Below are 17,987 nucleotides of genomic sequence, written 5' to 3' on the forward strand. Positions count from 1 at the left end.
AACTTTATTTTGTTGTCTTTCCGCTCACATTTGACCTTTTTTCATGTGTTGACATAAAGACACAACAGGTATAAAGGCGACCAGACAGTGAACACGAGGCATTTATAATCACAGCAGGTTTATGTCGTAAATGAAAGGTCAATTCTTCTTCTGACCTTTCCCTGCCCTCCTCCTGCTATGGGTTGTGTGTATACAGTGTAGATGCAACATTGGCAGAAGAAGAAGTGCACAGGGAATTCATAGCCGTGAAGTAAACAAGTCTTTTGGGTCAGAGAGGCTTGGCACGTTCTTCCGCACACCTGGCTTGGTCTACCTGACCCGCTGCTGCTCCCTCAAGGCCGCCTTTGTGCAGCACTGCATAGTTCAACCTGCTACATTCTTTGGGAGACCAGGGCCTCGTTGTTCCCAAAGTGTGTGTGTGCAATATGTCCCCGCCTTCTCAAGTAAAGGCTATCAATACAAAACTCTGCAGGTTCAGGGTACCATTATGTCCTTGTGCCCCCGCTATGCATTTCTACACCAGTAAAAAAAACACTAAAACACGTTTGAGTTCGTAAAGGCGGTTACATAAACGACTCGTTCGCCACGAAGCCCCTCTCAGGCCGCGTCCATGATGTCGTCGACGATGGCGGTCTCGCGCTCGCCCAGCTCTATGGCGATGTCGGGCGGTTGTGGATTTTGAGGGTCCAGCGGCTCCATGGTGGCAGCGGTCGAGTAGGAGAGACCCTTCTCCTGCGTACTCGTGCTACACCTGCGGCAGCAGCAGACACAGTGCAGGCAGTCGTGGACGTTGTACCTGAAGAGGCGTTTGCACGGGTGGCAGAACTGGTAAAAGAGAAGCATGAAGAGTATGGACAGGCTGTAGCAGACCAGCAGCTGGACCACCAGCAGGGGCGCACACACGTACTCGTAGAAGTCAGATTTGAAGAAGTACCAGAGCGTGATGAGGAAGAAGTTTTCACAAAAGCGTCCACAGTAGTAAGCGGCCAGGCGGCCCCAGTGCTGCCTCCTCTCGATGAGCTCTCGGTGAGCCAAGTCCAGCTGCACCGCCGACCAGCAGAACACGTTGATGCAGGCGTACAGGAAGGTGAACATGGACAGCACCACTGAAGTGCCCAGCTTGGAAAAGTTTTTCTCTACATCTTTAGGCAGCGAGCCTTTACCGGCCCAGAACTCAGTCCAGGGGAGGAAGAAAAAGAACAGTAGGTTCGCCATGCCGACAAGGATGACCCAGTGTGTGAGAGCCGTGCTGAAGAGCACCAGGGCGGCGATCCGGGTGGCAATCTCCAATCCTCTCCACACGATCATGCAGAGGTAGGCCGTCGGGCGCAGCCGTATCTTGTAATCGTCGTATCTGATCTGAATGGCGAGAACGTTGCACACGAGAGCTCCGTATACGATGGAGATCAGGGTGATGCTCATCAGAGGTACTGCAAACAGAGAGAGATTAGTCAGAGCACAGTGGAAAGTGATGCTTAATCTTTTGGTACATTCCTTCTTTTAAAGACAGCTGTAAACGTCATATTTGTACACACATGCTTACCTCTGTGGAACATGGATTTCTCCTGGATTGTCGCATACAGCTGGAGTGTTAGCTGAGGGGCCGATCCCAGGAACGCCTGGATGACGGCGGTGCGCTTGAAGGCGTTCCTGTGCATGGCCAGTTTTCGCTCCGAGTGGCTGATCTCCCACTCCATGGGCATCGTCTGGCCCTTCTGCAGGCTGATCTTCCTGGAGATGGTGACGTACGGCTCCTCCGTTTTGCCCGCCTTGAAATAGACCACGAGCGCCTCCACACACCTGAGCGAGGCAGAGAAGGTGCAGGGCGCAGGAATGTTTACACACCAACAGAGGGCAGTGTAGTGTTGCATTTAAATGACACCACAGCCAGACATTATGTTTTATTCATATTCACATTACCTGTGACCTACATTACTGTGATACTGTACAGAAAAAACAGGAGCTGTGCCTCACAAGTAAAAATAGATAGAATTTAACTATTTAACAGCAATTGATCAGGTTTTACTGATTTAAAGTTTCATCCCAGGAACTCAAAGATATTTATGCTTTCCCCCAGACCCTCGGTTGATTACAAACCCAGAAACTCTCATAAACAGGCCTGTAAACATTTCTCCTGTGAGAAATCTCAGCTCAACAAACACAAGCACGTCCATGCAGCTCCAGCAGAGGGCAGTCAGAGGAAAGACACCGGCCTGAGCCTCCTGAGGCCTGAAAGGATCGGTTTGAAAAACTCAGGGTGTGGTCGGCGTCGTGTTTGCAAGGTAAATGCACTCAGTGTTTGGTTACATGTGTGTGTACGTCAAGTCTTTCCAGCAAGACGGCCAGGGAGTCTAAAGCTGCACTTCCGAACGGCGGGGCTCTGAGCTGCAAGGGTTTAAAATGTCAAAAAGAGTGTGATTTGAGGAATACTTCTTTGTTTTGGCATGTTTAGGGTGGTTGATGTGTCCGACTGGTTTGAAAAACAACTAATTTAACCATTTAAGGATCACGTGTTGATGCTGAAACCAGGGAATTGCTCAAACTGGAATGGCAAGGTTTTCACCTGCCAGCAACTGTAGAATCACTAAAAACTCAAACATGCTGCACAGCTGTGATGGAGACACACCCCTGCCCTGTGAGGATTCTTCTCACTTTGGCAGTAAATCTCACATCACGGCGCTGGAATGTCATGTTTTGCTTCAAAAAATACCAACGGCTCCATCTTTGGACCTGAGAAGCTCACATGGATTCATTTCTCTGTGGTTTTGACGCGGAGCTCTCGGACTCTGCTTAAACCCTGAACTGCAATCTCAGCAGTCGGCCATTTTCAGACACTGTTGTTTCAGCTGCTACTTGGCCGGAGAGCTGCTATACACTTTATGTAGAGCGACACCACACAAAAGACGGTGGTAAACTGTGCCTCTGATCCCTCAACTGTGTTTGACCCAAAACAACCTTTTTTCCCCTTATATTTGCCCATACATGTGCAAAACACACACACACACACACACGTACAGTATGTGTAAGCAGCCTGATAGCCACAGGCAGATACGGTTCATTGATGTTTTGTGCACAAGGTCCACAGTAGCTAAGAGAGGAGGCACAGGAGCAGGATTTACCGACATCCTTGCCCCGGAAAGTTGGCAGGATAATGGCTGAGAATGCAGAATGAGGGTAGTGTACTCCAGCCAGCCTGCACTTAGGATTCTGTAAGTGACTAAGGGGAAAAAAAGAAAAGCAGCATGACTGATGAATGCATTAGCCACCAGATCAATGCGCTGACTTCCTTTAGCAGGATCTCGTGGATTTATTAGAAGTCACGCAGACTGTTGCTGTGTAACCGCGGCCTTAACACGAGAAACTCACATGAAGAAGTATGTTTCAAATCCTGGCAAGAGCCTCGTGTGTCAACCTGACCGAGGAAGTACTGCAATCCTCTCGTCAAAGAGCAGAGGAGAGGGATATAGAGGAAACGGCTCCTTAGCAAGACCGTCCTGTTCAGCAATGTGGCCGCCTGATTTGACCTCATCAGGCACACTTGCGAGGCGCCCAAGCATGGCCACTTTGAAACATGTTTGGCAGGCACAAAGACACACACACAGACAGTCTAAACACCGGTGCTCGGCATGCTGAGACCAGGCCAGGCTGGCTGACAAGGTAATTGTGGGGGTTAGCGGTGGTAGGATGGTATGTTCAAGGAGACGAGTTCTGACATGTCCCCCCTGCAAACTCCTTATTGTTTTCAGGCAGATTTTGCAAAACAACTCAATGCTGCGCTGATAGCAAACAACATTGCACATTCAGAGCATTACGTCATCCCTGAGCCACACAGGAAACCACCCATGTGAGCAGGGCAGGGGTGATTTGATTACAACAGTCCAGCATTGAATAGCAGAGTGTGGTGAAGCACAGGTGCCTGAGATCTGAATCCCATTGGAGCACACAGCTAGTGTTCGCGACTGTTGACGACAAAAGCATTCACACACACACGCACACGCACGCACACCAGTATATACACAAATAGTGCAGGAGTGTAAGTGCTGGGCCTCATTGTGATGATCTGCTTTAAACTGCTGACCCGAGCGTAAAGCATTCCCGGTTGGAGGGGGCATGAGTCAGTGTCGGAGTATTCCTGCTATCGCTTTAGGCCCTTTACTCTCTCAGTGGGAATAACAATAAATGAACTGATTCTGTTGCTTTATTTGCCGTGTCCGAGGGTGTATTCTCATAGACATAACAGATGGAGGGACGTTATACTGGCTTTGCTAATCGTGCCAACACCCAGCAGGATGTTTTGGTTCTTCAACAGCATGTCAGAACCTGATTTAGAAAGCTTAATTCAATCAGCCGGCATGATGGAGGGAATATACACAGATAGCTGAAACCACAAGGTCACCGTTCCTCTCAGTTCCTCCAGCAAAGCAACAGGAAGCTACAAAGTATTTGAAGCATTCTAAGGATTGATGGATATTCTTTGAAAAGTTACTCCCCCTACCAGTACTATGAATATAAGTAATAAGCAGTTGTGCAATAAGAGATGGGCGATTGCGTAACAACCTCTGAATTTGAGATTACCTCTGTTGTAAATGTTGCTATGACAGTTTGTTATTCTCTTAGGAATGGAATTGAAAGAATGAAGCTGGGCGTAGCCGGTGAGCGTCTCCCGTCTTGAGTTTACAGAGAAGTGTTACAATGACGACACCAACAAGTGCTTCCATTTGCAGACAAAAGCGGGGTCAGGCCAAAACATCAAGGTACCAAGAACACACCCCTGTTGTGTTCCTCTACCAGTTCGTTTGACACCACAGCTCAGGAGCGAGAAGTGAGAAGTGAGAGATCAGAAGGTGAGGGGGGGTTTGTCACTCTCAAATACATTCCTATTTGCTTTGACTGCAGGCTGCTGATCTGTTGCTGTATGATGACACGTGCAACTTCCTCCCCGCCGTGTTTATTTTAGACGTGTGAGTGAAGCAGAACCCTGAAACAGTGACCCTGTTCCAGTTATATTGGGAGTCACAGCTGGTAGAATCTCGTTTGAGTTATCATCAAGCATTATCGGTCAACGCTGCATTTAGCAACAGCCACGGATGACAAAGCCAGGAATCATGTGACCCCTGGAATACTGAATAGACCAGGTAACTAATCACCGACTGTTTACAAACTCATCCAAGTCAACTCAGCTTTGAAAATATCATTTGAAGCTGAAAAAAAGCAATGCAAATTCCTGGAAATGGTTTCGATAACAAGCCGTTCTTTCCATGCAAGAAACCTGTACCGGAATGAAAACCATATAGAATGTCTGGCCCAGTAAATAACCACACCCCTCAACCAACATTTAGAGGACAGAAAAGTCTGTGCAGCACCCAAGGGCTTTTTGTTGACAAATCAAAGTTCAGAGAGAGAGTATGAACAGGGGATTTGAGTTTCAAAAGATTCAAGGTCTCCGCCTACAGCTCCCTGCTAATCCTGACATGAGTCACGGTTAGCCAAACAGGTCTTGCTGCTGCGATCCTCAACTGACTGCCTGAGCAACGCGGCTGACAGTACTTAAACATAGCGTTGGACCGTTTAGGATAAGTGAAAACATTACTGACTTTAAAGCTGTCAAACTTCTTTAAAAATGAGGGAGGTTTAGTCCAAAACTTCTTTTTCTGCTTGTTGACGTGCAATCTGGCAACCCACCAAAGTGCCGCAGGTGCAGGTGTAACAGCCCTGGGAGCCATTTCAGCAACATACACAGCTCCTTTAGACCTCTGAACTCAAGACCAATGCTGCGTTTGAGTGCTCATTGGAGGGTGGTATATACCAAATGCAATAACAAGAACAGAAAATGCACCGGGTTGGTTTGTTCAGGTTTATTTGCCATTTACTGGTGTGGACGCCATTTACTCAAGTTAAAAAGTTTACAACTTGCAAACAGGACTTTGACAGCCATTACACAGCAGTTTCCGAATTGTAAAATCTTATTTCCACAGTTCCCATACCGCCAGAATGCAGCATCTGACCTAAAAGCTGTACGTCTGATGAGCCATCTGTCCGACCTGCACCACAGAGGCCTTTAAGTGCCATTATCCTCAGATGAAGTCACACAAACTGAAGATGTGTATTGCAAGAAGCCATATTTGCACAGTCATCTGACAGACTGGCATTAAGTGTATGGAGTAACACATGACCCACATCAACAAACTGACAACACGGGAGACTTCTCTGCCTCCAAATTAGAATGAGACGATGCCGATATGTAGCTCGGAATATTTGAAGGCTATTTGACATCTAATCCTTTGCTTCAGGCTGAACTCTGTTCCAGTCCACCGGACTATCATTGCAAATGTAGGTGGACATTTGCTTTGATTGGGATAAGGATCTGTAACATGAGCATGTGAGGAATTTCAACAGATAGATGCAGAAATATTACATTTCTGCACTGAATAAAGCTTTTCTATTGATAACTCCATTATCTGTATTTATCAGTGGATGGAAAGTCGACACTGCATTACAGAATAAATAATCTATATCATAAAAAGGGACAAATGTTTAGGATAGACTTCAAAATGGGAGGTGAAGATCTTATGTTTTTACATATTTAGGCCATTTACTACAAATCAAGCATACCAGCTGCTGGCTAGATGGCAAGAAAAGCACATTTAAGTACAGAAAACACATCAGCATCAAGCATTTTCACAGAGATGAGGCTGAGAGTTTGTCACCGGCCTTAAAAGTAAATACAAACAGGCCGTAACTCTTTCATTTGTACCTGAAATAAGCACGCAGAGTCCCTGCCTTGTTAAAAGAAAGGTGCAGTTGCTTTTTTCCTCAGGAAGTTACATGAGGTCACAGTGGGAAAATGTTTTCTACAGAGGCCTTGTGTCCAGCAGCCCAACTTTCTGTCAGCAATGGAGTGAAGCATGAGGCATGAATGTAAATGACAGGAACAGGTTTCTCAAGGCTGTTTCTCTAATTGCTGACACAGGCAATTCACCATTATTACTAGACTACTTTCGGTTCTATATTCACTGATTCAGGGCACAGATTGACATTTAGCTTTTTGATGATTTGGATCTTCCAGTATATTATAGTCTGTTTTAATTTGTACTGCATTTCATTTCAGACAATAACAACTATCTATTATTAATACATGTTTAATAAGACGTGTCTTTAAAACCAGACTGCAACATTTTAGAACCAATATCTGTCCTGGCACAGTGGATAGTGGCAGCGTGTCTGAGCTGCATCATGCAGCAAATGCTGGGCGCTAACCCCATATGACCCCACATCAACTGAGTGGGGTTGGAAGATAAATAGAGACAATCCTAGAAAATGCTTTAGATTACTGTTAGATTATTGTTTATAAAACGATTTTACTGATTCTTTTAGAGGTTCGTCAAAGATTTCTCCCGCTGCTGAGGCTGCACTGAGGGGGGAGTCGGACTCATCTTGACCTTAGTGTTTCCAAAATAGGTGCAACAGCCTATTTATGCATCCATCAATCACCCAAACACTCGTGTAAAGTATATTTACATGTATTTTCTAATGAAATACGTTAAACTGTAATCCAGCCCAGGCTTTGGGTCGCCTACCTAATGACAGGACCGAGGAGCAGCAGGTGCAGGAAGAGGACCAGAGGCCGGTCTCGACCCAAGTCTCTGTGTATGAACGTTAGGGTCATCTGAATGAGCACAGCCGGCACCAGCATGAAGGTGATGGTGAAGCCCAACCAGATCCGGTCCTCGTGTTTGTTGTACACATGGCTCAGCACCGCGGCCGCGACGAACTCTGCGCAGTACAGCACCGTGGCCAGAACCACGCTGAGCGGAGCCCGGACTCGGCTCGGATTCACCACCAGCATGACTCCTCCGTTCTCCGTCAGAGAGGTGACACCCTCCGGCGGGTCCATGTCCAAGATCTCCCTCTCCTGCTCTTCCATGACCAAAGTCAATCGAGATTCGTGGCGACGCTTCAACAAAGGACGTCAGATCTTATCGCCGTCGCGTGATCGCATATTATTACTTTTCGGGAAAATATGGTTTGTTTATCTCTGCAAACCATCTTCTTCAACTTTCCACCAAGTTGATCGTTGCTGGTTTCACATTGTATTGGAGTTCCCCGGGTTGCAGTGCTCGCCGCTCCGGTACCGGGAACCAAGCAACCCCCGAAAGATGTTATTGTCTGATATGTCTTCTTTACGTGGCGATGGCACCCCGTGTGGCGCGTTGATTCCACAGGAAACCTGCCTCACGCTCCGATCTTAGACGGTTTCACCAGCAGCCTACAGTTTGGTGATGTCACTCAGTCCGCCTACAACACTAGCCGGGTCGGGGATGGTCCAAACTCGAGAGATCCACGCTGTCCCGATTTGGACAGGACACGCAGATGTTGAAACGCGAAACGGTCCCACGGCAGGGTGTGGACAGAAGGTGTGTCCCCGATTCTTCGTTCAAATGCGGCTGTCGGTGCGGAGTCGTGTGCTCGGCTGTTCAACCAAGCGTCAATCTTAACAGCTGTGTCGAGTCAGGCACAATCAGACACGGTCAAACCGGAAGCGTGGGTTGGTATTTTCAATGTAAAGGTGCGCGTAAAGCGAAAGAGTTTTATATTGGTGTAAAATAAAAAAAATAAAAAAAATAAAAAATAAAATGCACAATTCAGCTATTTATAGTTGTGACGTCGATGTCCTAACTTTTATTTGTTTTGATGATGTCACTGTAGTTACGTCGTTACCCCAAACACAACGTGCCAACTGGCTACTACTACTAACGTCAAGCATTCCTCACGTAACGTGAACAATGGACATATTGAAACCAGCTCGGGAGTCAGACTCTGAAGCAAGGCACGTGTTTGAGATTTTAATTTTGTTTTCTAATTGCATAGCAAACTCGGTGAGAAAAACCCCCAACAACACACACTACTACATGTATCTATAGATTATAAGAGGCAAAAAGTCAATGAATGAATTGATTGATTTTGATTTTTATGTGAATGCCCAGACCTCAGGATCTTATTATAAGATACCAAATCAATCGTTACACCTCTCAAACTAAAAGTTGCTGCTAATGTGTATTGAATGAATCAAACATGTCTCTGCACAAACTCTACATCATAAACATTGTGATCGGTCACCTCCTCCAGACTTTAACCTTTGATACTATAAGATTCAATAAAGCACAACGAAGTGTTTGATGGTCATCCAGTTTAAAGAAATCGTAGGCTTGTGACATTTTACAGTCACATAAAGAACAATAAAACAAGCACAGAACCTCATTTCAACTCTGAAAATGAAACTCTGTAAAGCTTCTGAGGGAAATGAACCTGTTCATTGTAATGTTACATGTAAAAAAGGCTGGCTTTTAGAATATGCACTGAGAAAATATACAGTATCGTTCTCATACTGTATATTTTCCTCTCTAAATTTAGGTCAGGCATAGAGAGGTCAGTTACAGTGTTTCCATTTTTAGGTTCCACTACCCGGGCAGACTCTTGTTGTGTTGACCCAGAGGCCGGAGAGTAAAATAGACACATAAACCACTGCTGCACACACAAATCAGCTCCTTAACTTTTCCCAATTTTCTCATTTCATGCTTGCAAACTACAGATAGTCTTATTAGAAAACGTTAATACCGCTTCCGTGATCCAGTCACACCAAACCAGTTTAATGTTTGCTCAACTGCAAATGCAAACAATGATAATAGATTAGCAAAGCGCATGGGAAGAGCTCAATCTGGCGTGACATGAGACATATTTCCAGTTGAAACTATTTCTTACATTGTTTGATTTCAGTGTAAATGTCGTTTTAAAATAACTCCTCCTCTCATGAACAAGCTTTAAGTTCCACTATTTACAATTCCAAATATTTGCAAAGCTGGGTTTAATTTCCTGTCTTTCACAATTCAGTAACACTGTAATAACATAATACAGACAGGCAGTTGTGGTCCAGTTTCAACACACTGAGCCCAAACACATATCCTCTCCATGTCAAATAGGATCTTACGTAAGCCTGTGACATGAGCTCTGCTCTGTAAAGGGGGTCGACACAACCTACCAAAGCTCGTTATTACTAATGCATGTGTTTAGTGAGGCAGTGGTGTGAGTCAATGACTTGAGACTGCAGAGGCTGTGTACAGTGTGAAGACAATCTGACATGCAAAAAGAAATGAATTACATGAAATCATCAAAACGTTGGAATGTGGGGAACATGAGCAGATTGGGGCGCGGTTCTAATACTCAGCTGCTTCTGTTACTGCTCTATGTGCACTTGAGAAAGGGCAAGAGAGAGAGAGAGGGGGAGTGATTGCCTGTGTCTGTGCGTAAATGTTTGTGTCTGCTTGTGTCACTGTTAGCTGACGTGGGCCTGTGGTCAGTCTGGGATGAGTCCACTCAGCAGAGGCTGACCATGCCTGATTGGACATTGGTTTAAAGACTTAATGAGATAAAACCTGCAGACAAACATGGCACCAGGTCCCTGAATGCTGGTGCTTTACACTTGTTTACCTACTACACAATGTCTGTAATCTAGCCGCAGAAGCTCCACCCTGTAGTTCTCTTTTCCTCTGGATCTTCCATCTTAAACTGTAAGGTACTTAGTGATCTGTTATGTGCATTGGTGGCTATTAAAGTACTACTGAATATGTTAAACGATGAAGATTTGAAGACTTTTGCTGCAGTATAAATCATAAACATGGAAAAGACCAGAACATCTGCCATTGTTATTCCTCTTGCATGGTGCTCTGACACAGTGCCTTTGAATATGAGGCCACCTAGTGGCTTAGGTCTGACCACAAACTCTATCACTCTTCTGTTAACACATGTAATACCAATTCAGTTTTCCCTCAAAGTATAACTCACATCTTAATCAATCAATCAAATCAAGCAATCTCAATAAAATTTAGTTTTAAAGCAAACCAGGGTTCTTATTACCTCTGCCAAGGAGGGGTATGTTTTCATTTGTTTGTTAGTAGGATTAATGTACCTGATGTGTGATTGATCTTTACACCATAGACCAGATATAATTCCCTATTACCAGTTGACACTAATCTAAGTATCCAGAATAATGTAAAATATGAGTCTATCAATTGGACAAAATGGACAATATCAACTATTTCCCCCCCAGGTAGGTTATATTATTACATTTTGCTGTAAATGATTGCATTATTGAGAGACAGATGATGAGAGGATTGTTGGGCCTTGGCGGAGGTATGTGCTGTGACGCCACATGGTCATCAAAATAGTGATTGTGTCATTATCTCCCTAACTGACCGAGGCTGTAATGACTAAATCCATCCACACACTGGCACAGGCTCTGCGGGTCACAACGTTCACAGATCACACCATGTGACACATTTAGATCCTGTGGGCCTATTTACACACTTTGAGCTGTTCTAGTACCAGAGGAGCTGTGCCTTCCAGTTGAGTTAGCTGTTACCTGAGAGAGCTCCGGGATTGGTCGGACATGTTAATACCAAATTTCCCAGATTGCACCTCCCACATGGGGTGACCACAGGCTTAGCGTGAGCCTGATTAGATTTGTAGTCGCTTGGTACAAGATGTTAGCAGAGGCTTGCACACAAACAAATGCATGGACCTAGAATTACTTCTGTAAGTAATGTTTTGCTTTATTTTGTCAATGTGAATGTCATGTTTTTGTTTGATTTATATCAGCAAATCAGTTGCATTTTCATTTGTTTAGATTCTTATAAAGGGAATATTGATAAAAAATATATACATTGGTGATCAACACAAACTTCCCTTTCTTCAAATTTCAATTTGCTCTCTCTCTCTCTCTCTCTCTCTCCCTCGCACACTCTGTTTACTCTCTATATTTACCTTGTTGTCTTTAATGCTGACGACAAAGCTATTTTACTACCCTGCCTTATCGTGCAGGTGCGCACAATACAAAATGCGGAATTTCAGACACCTGAGCAAAGCACTCCTCTGCCAGGGGAATCCGTCATACTCATGGCCACTTTGTCTTCGCCGTCATCTCCAGGCAAAAATATGGGTCAGCTTGTTATCATTCTTAACTGCATCAGCCAGGGCTTTAGCAGTTTACAGATCCTGAACAGATGCAGCAGACAAAGAACTGAAAGGATTGTCTGCTGTTGTTTTAGCGCATTGACCTATCTGTCATACTGTCACATATCGTACATGCAAAACAAGGTCTGTTTGGATACTGATACTGATATTTCCTCGGGCAAGGAAGGGGAATTGTATTGTACTCATGTAACATTAACCCTGCGATATCAAGGCTGGATATTGGTTGTCTCAAAAATAGGAAGGCCTTTTTTTAATGGAGTGATGTGGTCGACATACTGCCATGGTTCTTATTTTTAGTTTGAGTATAAACATGGCAGTCAGCGCATTATCTGGAGTGACCATCTGTAGAAGTCAATACAGGAGATTAAGGAGATTGACACACAGCATCATTGTGTTGGACCTGGCCATGATTGAACAGACTGGTGTTCATTTTGTGTGTGTGTGTGTGTGTGTGTGTGTGTGTGTGTGTGTGTGTGTGTGATACTAAGGTTCGTTGTCATGCCAAGATTTACCACCTATTTTCAGGTACCGGCTCCAGAGAAAATGGTGGCCGCTGTGCTCACCTTGCTCACCTCAAGTAAACATGTTCAACCTCATCAGCAACTGCTGCACCTGGGTCTCCAGGATACAGGAACCATTCAGGTTCGCATAACTAAATGACTGAAGACTGACAGAATAACAGATAACATTTTAAAATAAGATAAACAAAATAACTGTAACACATATTTCAATGTAATAAGACCCTGATGTGGGGGAATACTGTCTTAGTTAATGTGCCATGTGCAGTTCATTGATGCCTGACGTAATATGAGGCCATTGTTATAATGTACAACTGTAAGTAAACAAAGCCAAATAGTGTTTAAGTTAAGTCAAATGCTAATACAAATACCTCTCCACAGGAAAGTGTCTATTCTAGTGGTTGGTCTTGACAAAGCGGGAAAAACATCCTCCATCAGGGGGATGTTACGAGGTAACTCAACAGTGACAGTCAAACTGGCTCACTGCGCCTTTAAAAGGTGCTTATAACAGGAGAAACACAAACAAATAACCAGTTTGTCTGTGCCAGTGCCCCACGGCATGGAAGCAGGACCCACCCACGGCTGCATCCGAAACGAGCTGAGGGTGGAGAACAACCTGGTCACCCTGCTGGATGTGGGAGGATCAGCGGAGTCGCGGGGAGCGTGGAGGGAGCTGTGTGGAGGAGCCCATGGCATCATCTTTGTGTTGGACTCCAGTGACAGGCAGAGGTTGAAGGAGGTCAAGGAGGTTCTGGCAGACCTGTTGAAACAACCAAGAGTGGCAGGAAAACCCATACTGGTGTAATTACAACCATCATACAGTATCTGCATTGTAAACAGTGCCCTCTTGTGGCCGTTAAGAACAAATACAGAACTAAATAATCAGCTGGGTAACAGTTGGTGTGGAAGGGGATTAACACAGGGTTGTGCTTTTCCTTTCTTCTTCTTCTTCTTCCTCTTCTTTGACTTCAGCTTGGCCAATAAACAGGACAAAATGAACGCTCTGCTGGGAAGTGAACTGATTGAGATTCTCTCTCTGGAGAAGCTGGTCAACCAGAGCCGCTCTCTGTGCCATATTGTAAGTGCTGTTCTGGCATCTGCTGCTGCAAAGTGAACAGATGAATGTAGATGTTCAGACAGCGTGCAAAGCATACAAACACGCAGGCATTCACAGAGCTTCAGGTTTCCCTCCCTCTCTCCCTCTTTCTCGCTCTCCCTCCCTCTCCCTCTCTCAGGAGCCTTGTTCAGCCTCGATGGACCTGCGACGTTGGTCAGACAGGAAGACTCTACGGGGCCTTCGCTGGCTGCTGCAGGCTGTTAATATGGATTACCCAGAGCTGTGTGCCCGTGTAGCCCGGGACACAAACAGGCCTCTGGCACCAGAGGAGAGGAAGAATCCAGGGAAAGCAGAGAAAGGACGAAGGAAAGCCAAGGGGGAACGGTCAGAAGTTCATAGCTGTCTTTCAGTCGAACAGATCGAGAGAAATGTACATATAACGTGACTTATTTTAATATGTATTTTCTTACCCTAGAATGCGATCCAGCAAGTCTGACCTTCGACCAAAAGACGAGGAGGAAACGTCAAAGACTGAAGGGAAATGTCATCCGATTCGAAACATGCTGCCAAAGGTTGAGATGGTTTTATGTATTATATTACAACATTACACAAGGCTCATGTACCAGATTACATTTACATTACTGCTGTGTGATGGCTGCCGTAAATAATGCCGCTCGTGTTGTTTACAGGAGACCAATCTGAAAAAGAAGCTGAAGAGAAAGAAGAAGAAGAAGCAGGTTAAGATTACTGAAAAAGGAGAACATCAAGAACGGGAACGTCAACAGGAGCAGCAGCAGCAGGAGGAAGAAGAGTTGGAGGAGCAGGAGAGTAATGAAGTGGATCAGGAACATTCTGGACAGAAAGAGAAAGCTGACAGTGCTCTGATCAGCCCGAAACAAGGCAAACCAAAACGCAAGACCAAGGTGAAGGAAGAGACTCTGGATGTGCCACAATCGCCAAACCACGAAGAAAATACACCCAAAGGTAAGATTTAGTGAGATGGCCCCATCTTTATTTTATGTATTTTGGGTTTAACGTTGGTTTTTATGTGTGGTTAAAAGGTGGGAAAAAGAAAAAGAAGAAGATTGTGAAAGTGAAAAGGAAAAACAAGATCAACACGGAGGAGACGCACGGACCTGTGGACCTCTCTGAGACCCTCGGTGAGCCTCATCCACTCACAGCAGCGCCTCAGACTGATGATGAGGTCGCTTGTTTTTTATTTTAAAAAGCTTAACCGTGTCTCCTATTACAGATCTTTACCGAAAGGCCATTCTGGCTCTGAAGGACCGGCAGAATCGGGGACAGTGAAAGAAGCCAGAATCCTAGTTTGTGTCCTGTGACCTGAGAGGAACACACAAACACACACACACACAGACACATGCATGAGCACCGTTACCTCATCCGGAGCTGATCCCTGAACATGAGGAGGATTAACTCCAGCGTGTGATGAAGGCCGGCTCGGAATATTCACCTTTAGATATACAAAGAAATGATGAGAAAATTAGTATGAAAGCAGTGAACTTGGCCAAATTTTGAATGTTTGTTTGTATGTTGTATAATATATGCATTTTGACTGAAAGGTAACTTTTTAAACTGTATACATTTTTTATTATTGTTTGTGCTTAGTAAAGTAGAAGACATTGTTGAAGTAAATAACATCTATATAATTTTACAATAAATATTTTTTGTTATTTAACTGACTTAATGTTCTCTGTGTTTTTGTTACAGCAACATCTATCTGTCTATTTGTTATTTGTATAAGCTTTTGAGGTTCCTAGGCGTCCCTATCACTCATTTAGCTGTAACCAAGGCAACCATGACAGTTATGTGGCATTTCTGCTAGATTGAGGAAGCAGATATTGCCCCCCCCCCCACACACACACACACACACACACACTTACTCTATATATAGGGCAGTATGGACAAAGGTCAGTAAAGGTCAGTAGCCATGTAGTATGTATGATGTTGACCTTACTGATAAACAAACTGGTAAACAAAGTCTGATACCAGAGCAGAGTAGCAATCTGTGTTGGTTGTACGAGGGAAAACAGCGAACAAGCAAAGGGGGTGGGGGTTAGGGAGAGACAGGGAGAGAGAGATGTCGAGATGAGTTTGAGTTGTGGGGATGAAGATGGTTTATGTGGGTGGGATGGGAGGCAAGCGTAGGTAGGAGGAGGGGGTTCAGGGGGGAGTCCTTAGCTCCGCCCCTGGATCCAGGGAACTGACACGCCATTTCTAACACCAGTGTGACGCCTCCCCCCCTCTCCTCCTCCTCCTCCTCTCCCGGTGCATCATCTTCACAGGGAAACCGTCAGAGTTCCGTTCGGCTCAGTGGGGAGAGACTGTGCGTGCACGGAGGAGAAGATGGCCTCACCAAGGACAATAACCATTGTAGCTCTGTCTTTCGCCCTGGGCTTGTTTTTCGTGTTCATGGGGACCATCAAGCTCACACCGAGACTAAGCAAAGACGCATATAGCGAAATGGTAAGTCAGTGTTTGTCATGAAGTGCCTGGGATGAAAGACGGGCCATTGTTCTGAGGCGACGACTCGGATCGTGTGCTAAGATGCAGACCTCGATAGCAAAATACGTGGAAATTAACTGATCCTGCACTTATTTGTTCATCCAACATGGTTTTATCTTCTCTGCCTGCCTTCTTTAATGTGAGAAGCCTCCATTCATCCCCCGTCAGTGAATCCTTTTATCGAAGATCTGCTGCATTGCCTCTAAGAACACAGTTAGCACCGATGCTTGTCTGGATATATTATTACATCATAAAACCCTGCCGCGTTCATTACATCACCCAAAGCACGTATTCATGAAATGTCCACAATCAAAACCCATTAAACACTCAGAATAGGAGCGAGTGAATGGATGAATCGTCCCCCTCTCACCCTAACATATGTTACTGTACACCGTACGCGAAACCACGCTGTAAACAAACTGATCCGACAGTAATGATGTCAGTATAGATTGATATTTATATATATTTTTTATTGTAGTATGGTATATATGTGCCATTTAAGAGCAATGGCGGCACATTCGAGCATTCTCTGTCAGACGCACCTGCTGGTCCCTGTGGCGATTTGCTCTGTTTGGAACATGTCGGCCGCCGTACACGTACTATTCCTGTTTAATACATTTAGGGCTGTTTTAAAAAAATAAATGTTTGTTTCTGTGGAGTTTGTTCCGTGTGGTCTGTTACATGTTAGAGTATATTGTATTATTAATTAATTAATTAAAGTTCCCAAATGTTTAGCTTAAAGTCTTCAGTTTAATTGTGTCACTTTAATAGACACGTTAGAATTACAGTTACAACTCTGGTAAATGTTTAATAAAAAACGATGTGGATGATGTCATAGGGTAAATACAGTTTCTACAGGGTGATCACAACACAAAATTTCACCGTAATTTGAATTGAAATTACAAAATTGCATTAAACTTTATACATTTCCCAAATTATAATTACAGCCATAGTTAGTTGTGTCTGTGGCGAGAAAAAGTGTCCACAGTGTGAAAGGTGTATCTGTCTCTAATGCACTCATAACCTGAGATGTATGTGTTAAGGAAGTATCAAATATTTATTTTTCCTTTTCAGAAAAGAGCTTACAAGACCTATGCAAAGGCACTGCCAGGCCTGAAGAAGATTGGCATCAGCTCGGTTCTGCTCCGTAAGATCATCGGCTCTCTGGAGGTTGGCTGCGGTGTCGTTCTCACGCTGGTACCGGGCAGACCAAAGGACGTGGCCAACTTCTTGCTGCTGTTGGTCATGCTGGCCGTGCTCTTCTTCCACCAACTTGTAGGAGACCCCCTGAAACGATACGCCCACGCTTTAGTCTTTGGGATTCTTCTCACCTGTCGACTACTCATCGCCCGCCAAGGTGATGACCGGCCAGAGAGGGAGGACAGCAGGGAAGAACAGCACATTAATGATCAGGAAAAGAACAAGGTCAAGCAGTCTTAAAGTCCTTTTTTTCCATTTCGGTCAAAACTACACTAAAGAGAACCCTGTGCGCCTGTTTGGACTGTGGTTAATACAAGTTTGAAGGAAACGGTCACTCTCAATAAGAATGCACATCCTGACTGTTTACTGGTTACTCTCACCTTCTCCTCTGCACTGTAATTGTGAAACTGAGAAACCTGTTCCATACATGATCCGATACATAACTGTGGACAATCATACTTGTCAAAAGTCTTAATATTGGCTCACTGTAACACACGTCATCAATCAGTCGTCCTTCCTTGTCCCTGTTCATTTCATTCCTACAGAGAGTTAAATGTGTTTTTTGTTCCTACGCAAATATGAATTTTAAAGAAGTTACATGTTGATTTGTGAGCAACGTTCTTCATAATCAAATCTTTGTAACTTGTTTTTCTGGTTTCTTT

At 44.6% G+C, this 17,987-nt stretch overlaps 3 protein-coding genes and 1 long non-coding RNA gene across 4 annotated transcripts; 2 read left to right on the plus strand and 2 right to left on the minus strand.

Moving 5' to 3' along the window:
- Positions 1-180: 180 nt before the first annotated feature.
- Positions 181-8,502, minus strand: xkrx (XK related X-linked). The gene is made up of 3 exons (XM_076149075.1): positions 7,578-8,502; positions 1,544-1,800; positions 181-1,430 (listed from the first exon to the last, which is right to left on the minus strand). Exons 1-3 carry the CDS (start codon positions 7,922-7,924, stop codon positions 598-600), a joined length of 1,437 nt encoding a protein of 478 aa, XP_076005190.1. The 5' UTR covers positions 7,925-8,502; the 3' UTR covers positions 181-597.
- Positions 8,503-11,499: 2,997 nt separating this feature from the next.
- On the plus strand, positions 11,500-15,021 carry arl13a (ADP-ribosylation factor-like 13A). Its single transcript, XM_076149103.1, has 10 exons — positions 11,500-11,589; positions 12,553-12,669; positions 12,927-12,997; positions 13,094-13,346; positions 13,518-13,623; positions 13,781-13,986; positions 14,078-14,174; positions 14,292-14,586; positions 14,664-14,762; positions 14,855-15,021. Exons 1-10 carry the CDS (start codon positions 11,570-11,572, stop codon positions 14,908-14,910), a joined length of 1,320 nt encoding a protein of 439 aa, XP_076005218.1. The 5' UTR covers positions 11,500-11,569; the 3' UTR covers positions 14,911-15,021.
- Positions 13,218-15,075, minus strand: LOC142999507 (uncharacterized). Its single transcript, XR_012963320.1, has 3 exons — positions 14,999-15,075; positions 14,073-14,165; positions 13,218-13,305 (listed from the first exon to the last, which is right to left on the minus strand). It is a non-coding gene; the product is annotated as an uncharacterized LOC142999507 (long non-coding RNA).
- A 788-nt stretch (positions 15,076-15,863) lies between these two features.
- Positions 15,864-17,576, plus strand: tmem35 (transmembrane protein 35). The gene is made up of 2 exons (XM_076149071.1): positions 15,864-16,086; positions 17,200-17,576. The coding sequence occupies exons 1-2, from the start codon at positions 15,967-15,969 to the stop codon at positions 17,563-17,565; spliced, it is 486 nt and encodes a 161-aa protein (XP_076005186.1). The 5' UTR covers positions 15,864-15,966; the 3' UTR covers positions 17,566-17,576.
- Positions 17,577-17,987: the final 411 nt, after the last annotated feature.

Source organism: Genypterus blacodes, unplaced genomic scaffold (assembly GCF_046128005.1).
Source record: "Genypterus blacodes isolate CSIRO-AG114 ecotype Tasmania unplaced genomic scaffold, CSIRO-AGI_Gbla_v1 ptg000044l_1, whole genome shotgun sequence".
Taxonomy (NCBI): domain Eukaryota; kingdom Metazoa; phylum Chordata; class Actinopteri; order Ophidiiformes; family Ophidiidae; genus Genypterus; species Genypterus blacodes.

Coding starts and splice junctions, on each gene's coding strand:
- xkrx (XM_076149075.1), bottom strand. CDS start 7,924: ATGGAAGAGCAGGAGAGGGAGATCTTGGACATGGACCCGCCGGAGGGT. Junction 1,801..7,577: donor CTCCTCGGTCCTGTCATTAG/GTAGGCGACCCA, acceptor TGCCTCGCTCAG/GTGTGTGGAGGCGCTCGTGG. Junction 1,431..1,543: donor GAAATCCATGTTCCACAGAG/GTAAGCATGTGT, acceptor CTCTGTTTGCAG/TACCTCTGATGAGCATCACC.
- arl13a (XM_076149103.1), top strand. CDS start 11,570: ATGGACCTAGAATTACTTCT. Junction 11,590..12,552: donor ATGGACCTAGAATTACTTCT/GTAAGTAATGTT, acceptor ACCTATTTTCAG/GTACCGGCTCCAGAGAAAAT. Junction 12,998..13,093: donor CATCAGGGGGATGTTACGAG/GTAACTCAACAG, acceptor TGTCTGTGCCAG/TGCCCCACGGCATGGAAGCA.
- tmem35 (XM_076149071.1), top strand. CDS start 15,967: ATGGCCTCACCAAGGACAATAACCATTGTAGCTCTGTCTTTCGCCCTG. Junction 16,087..17,199: donor AAGACGCATATAGCGAAATG/GTAAGTCAGTGT, acceptor TTTCCTTTTCAG/AAAAGAGCTTACAAGACCTA.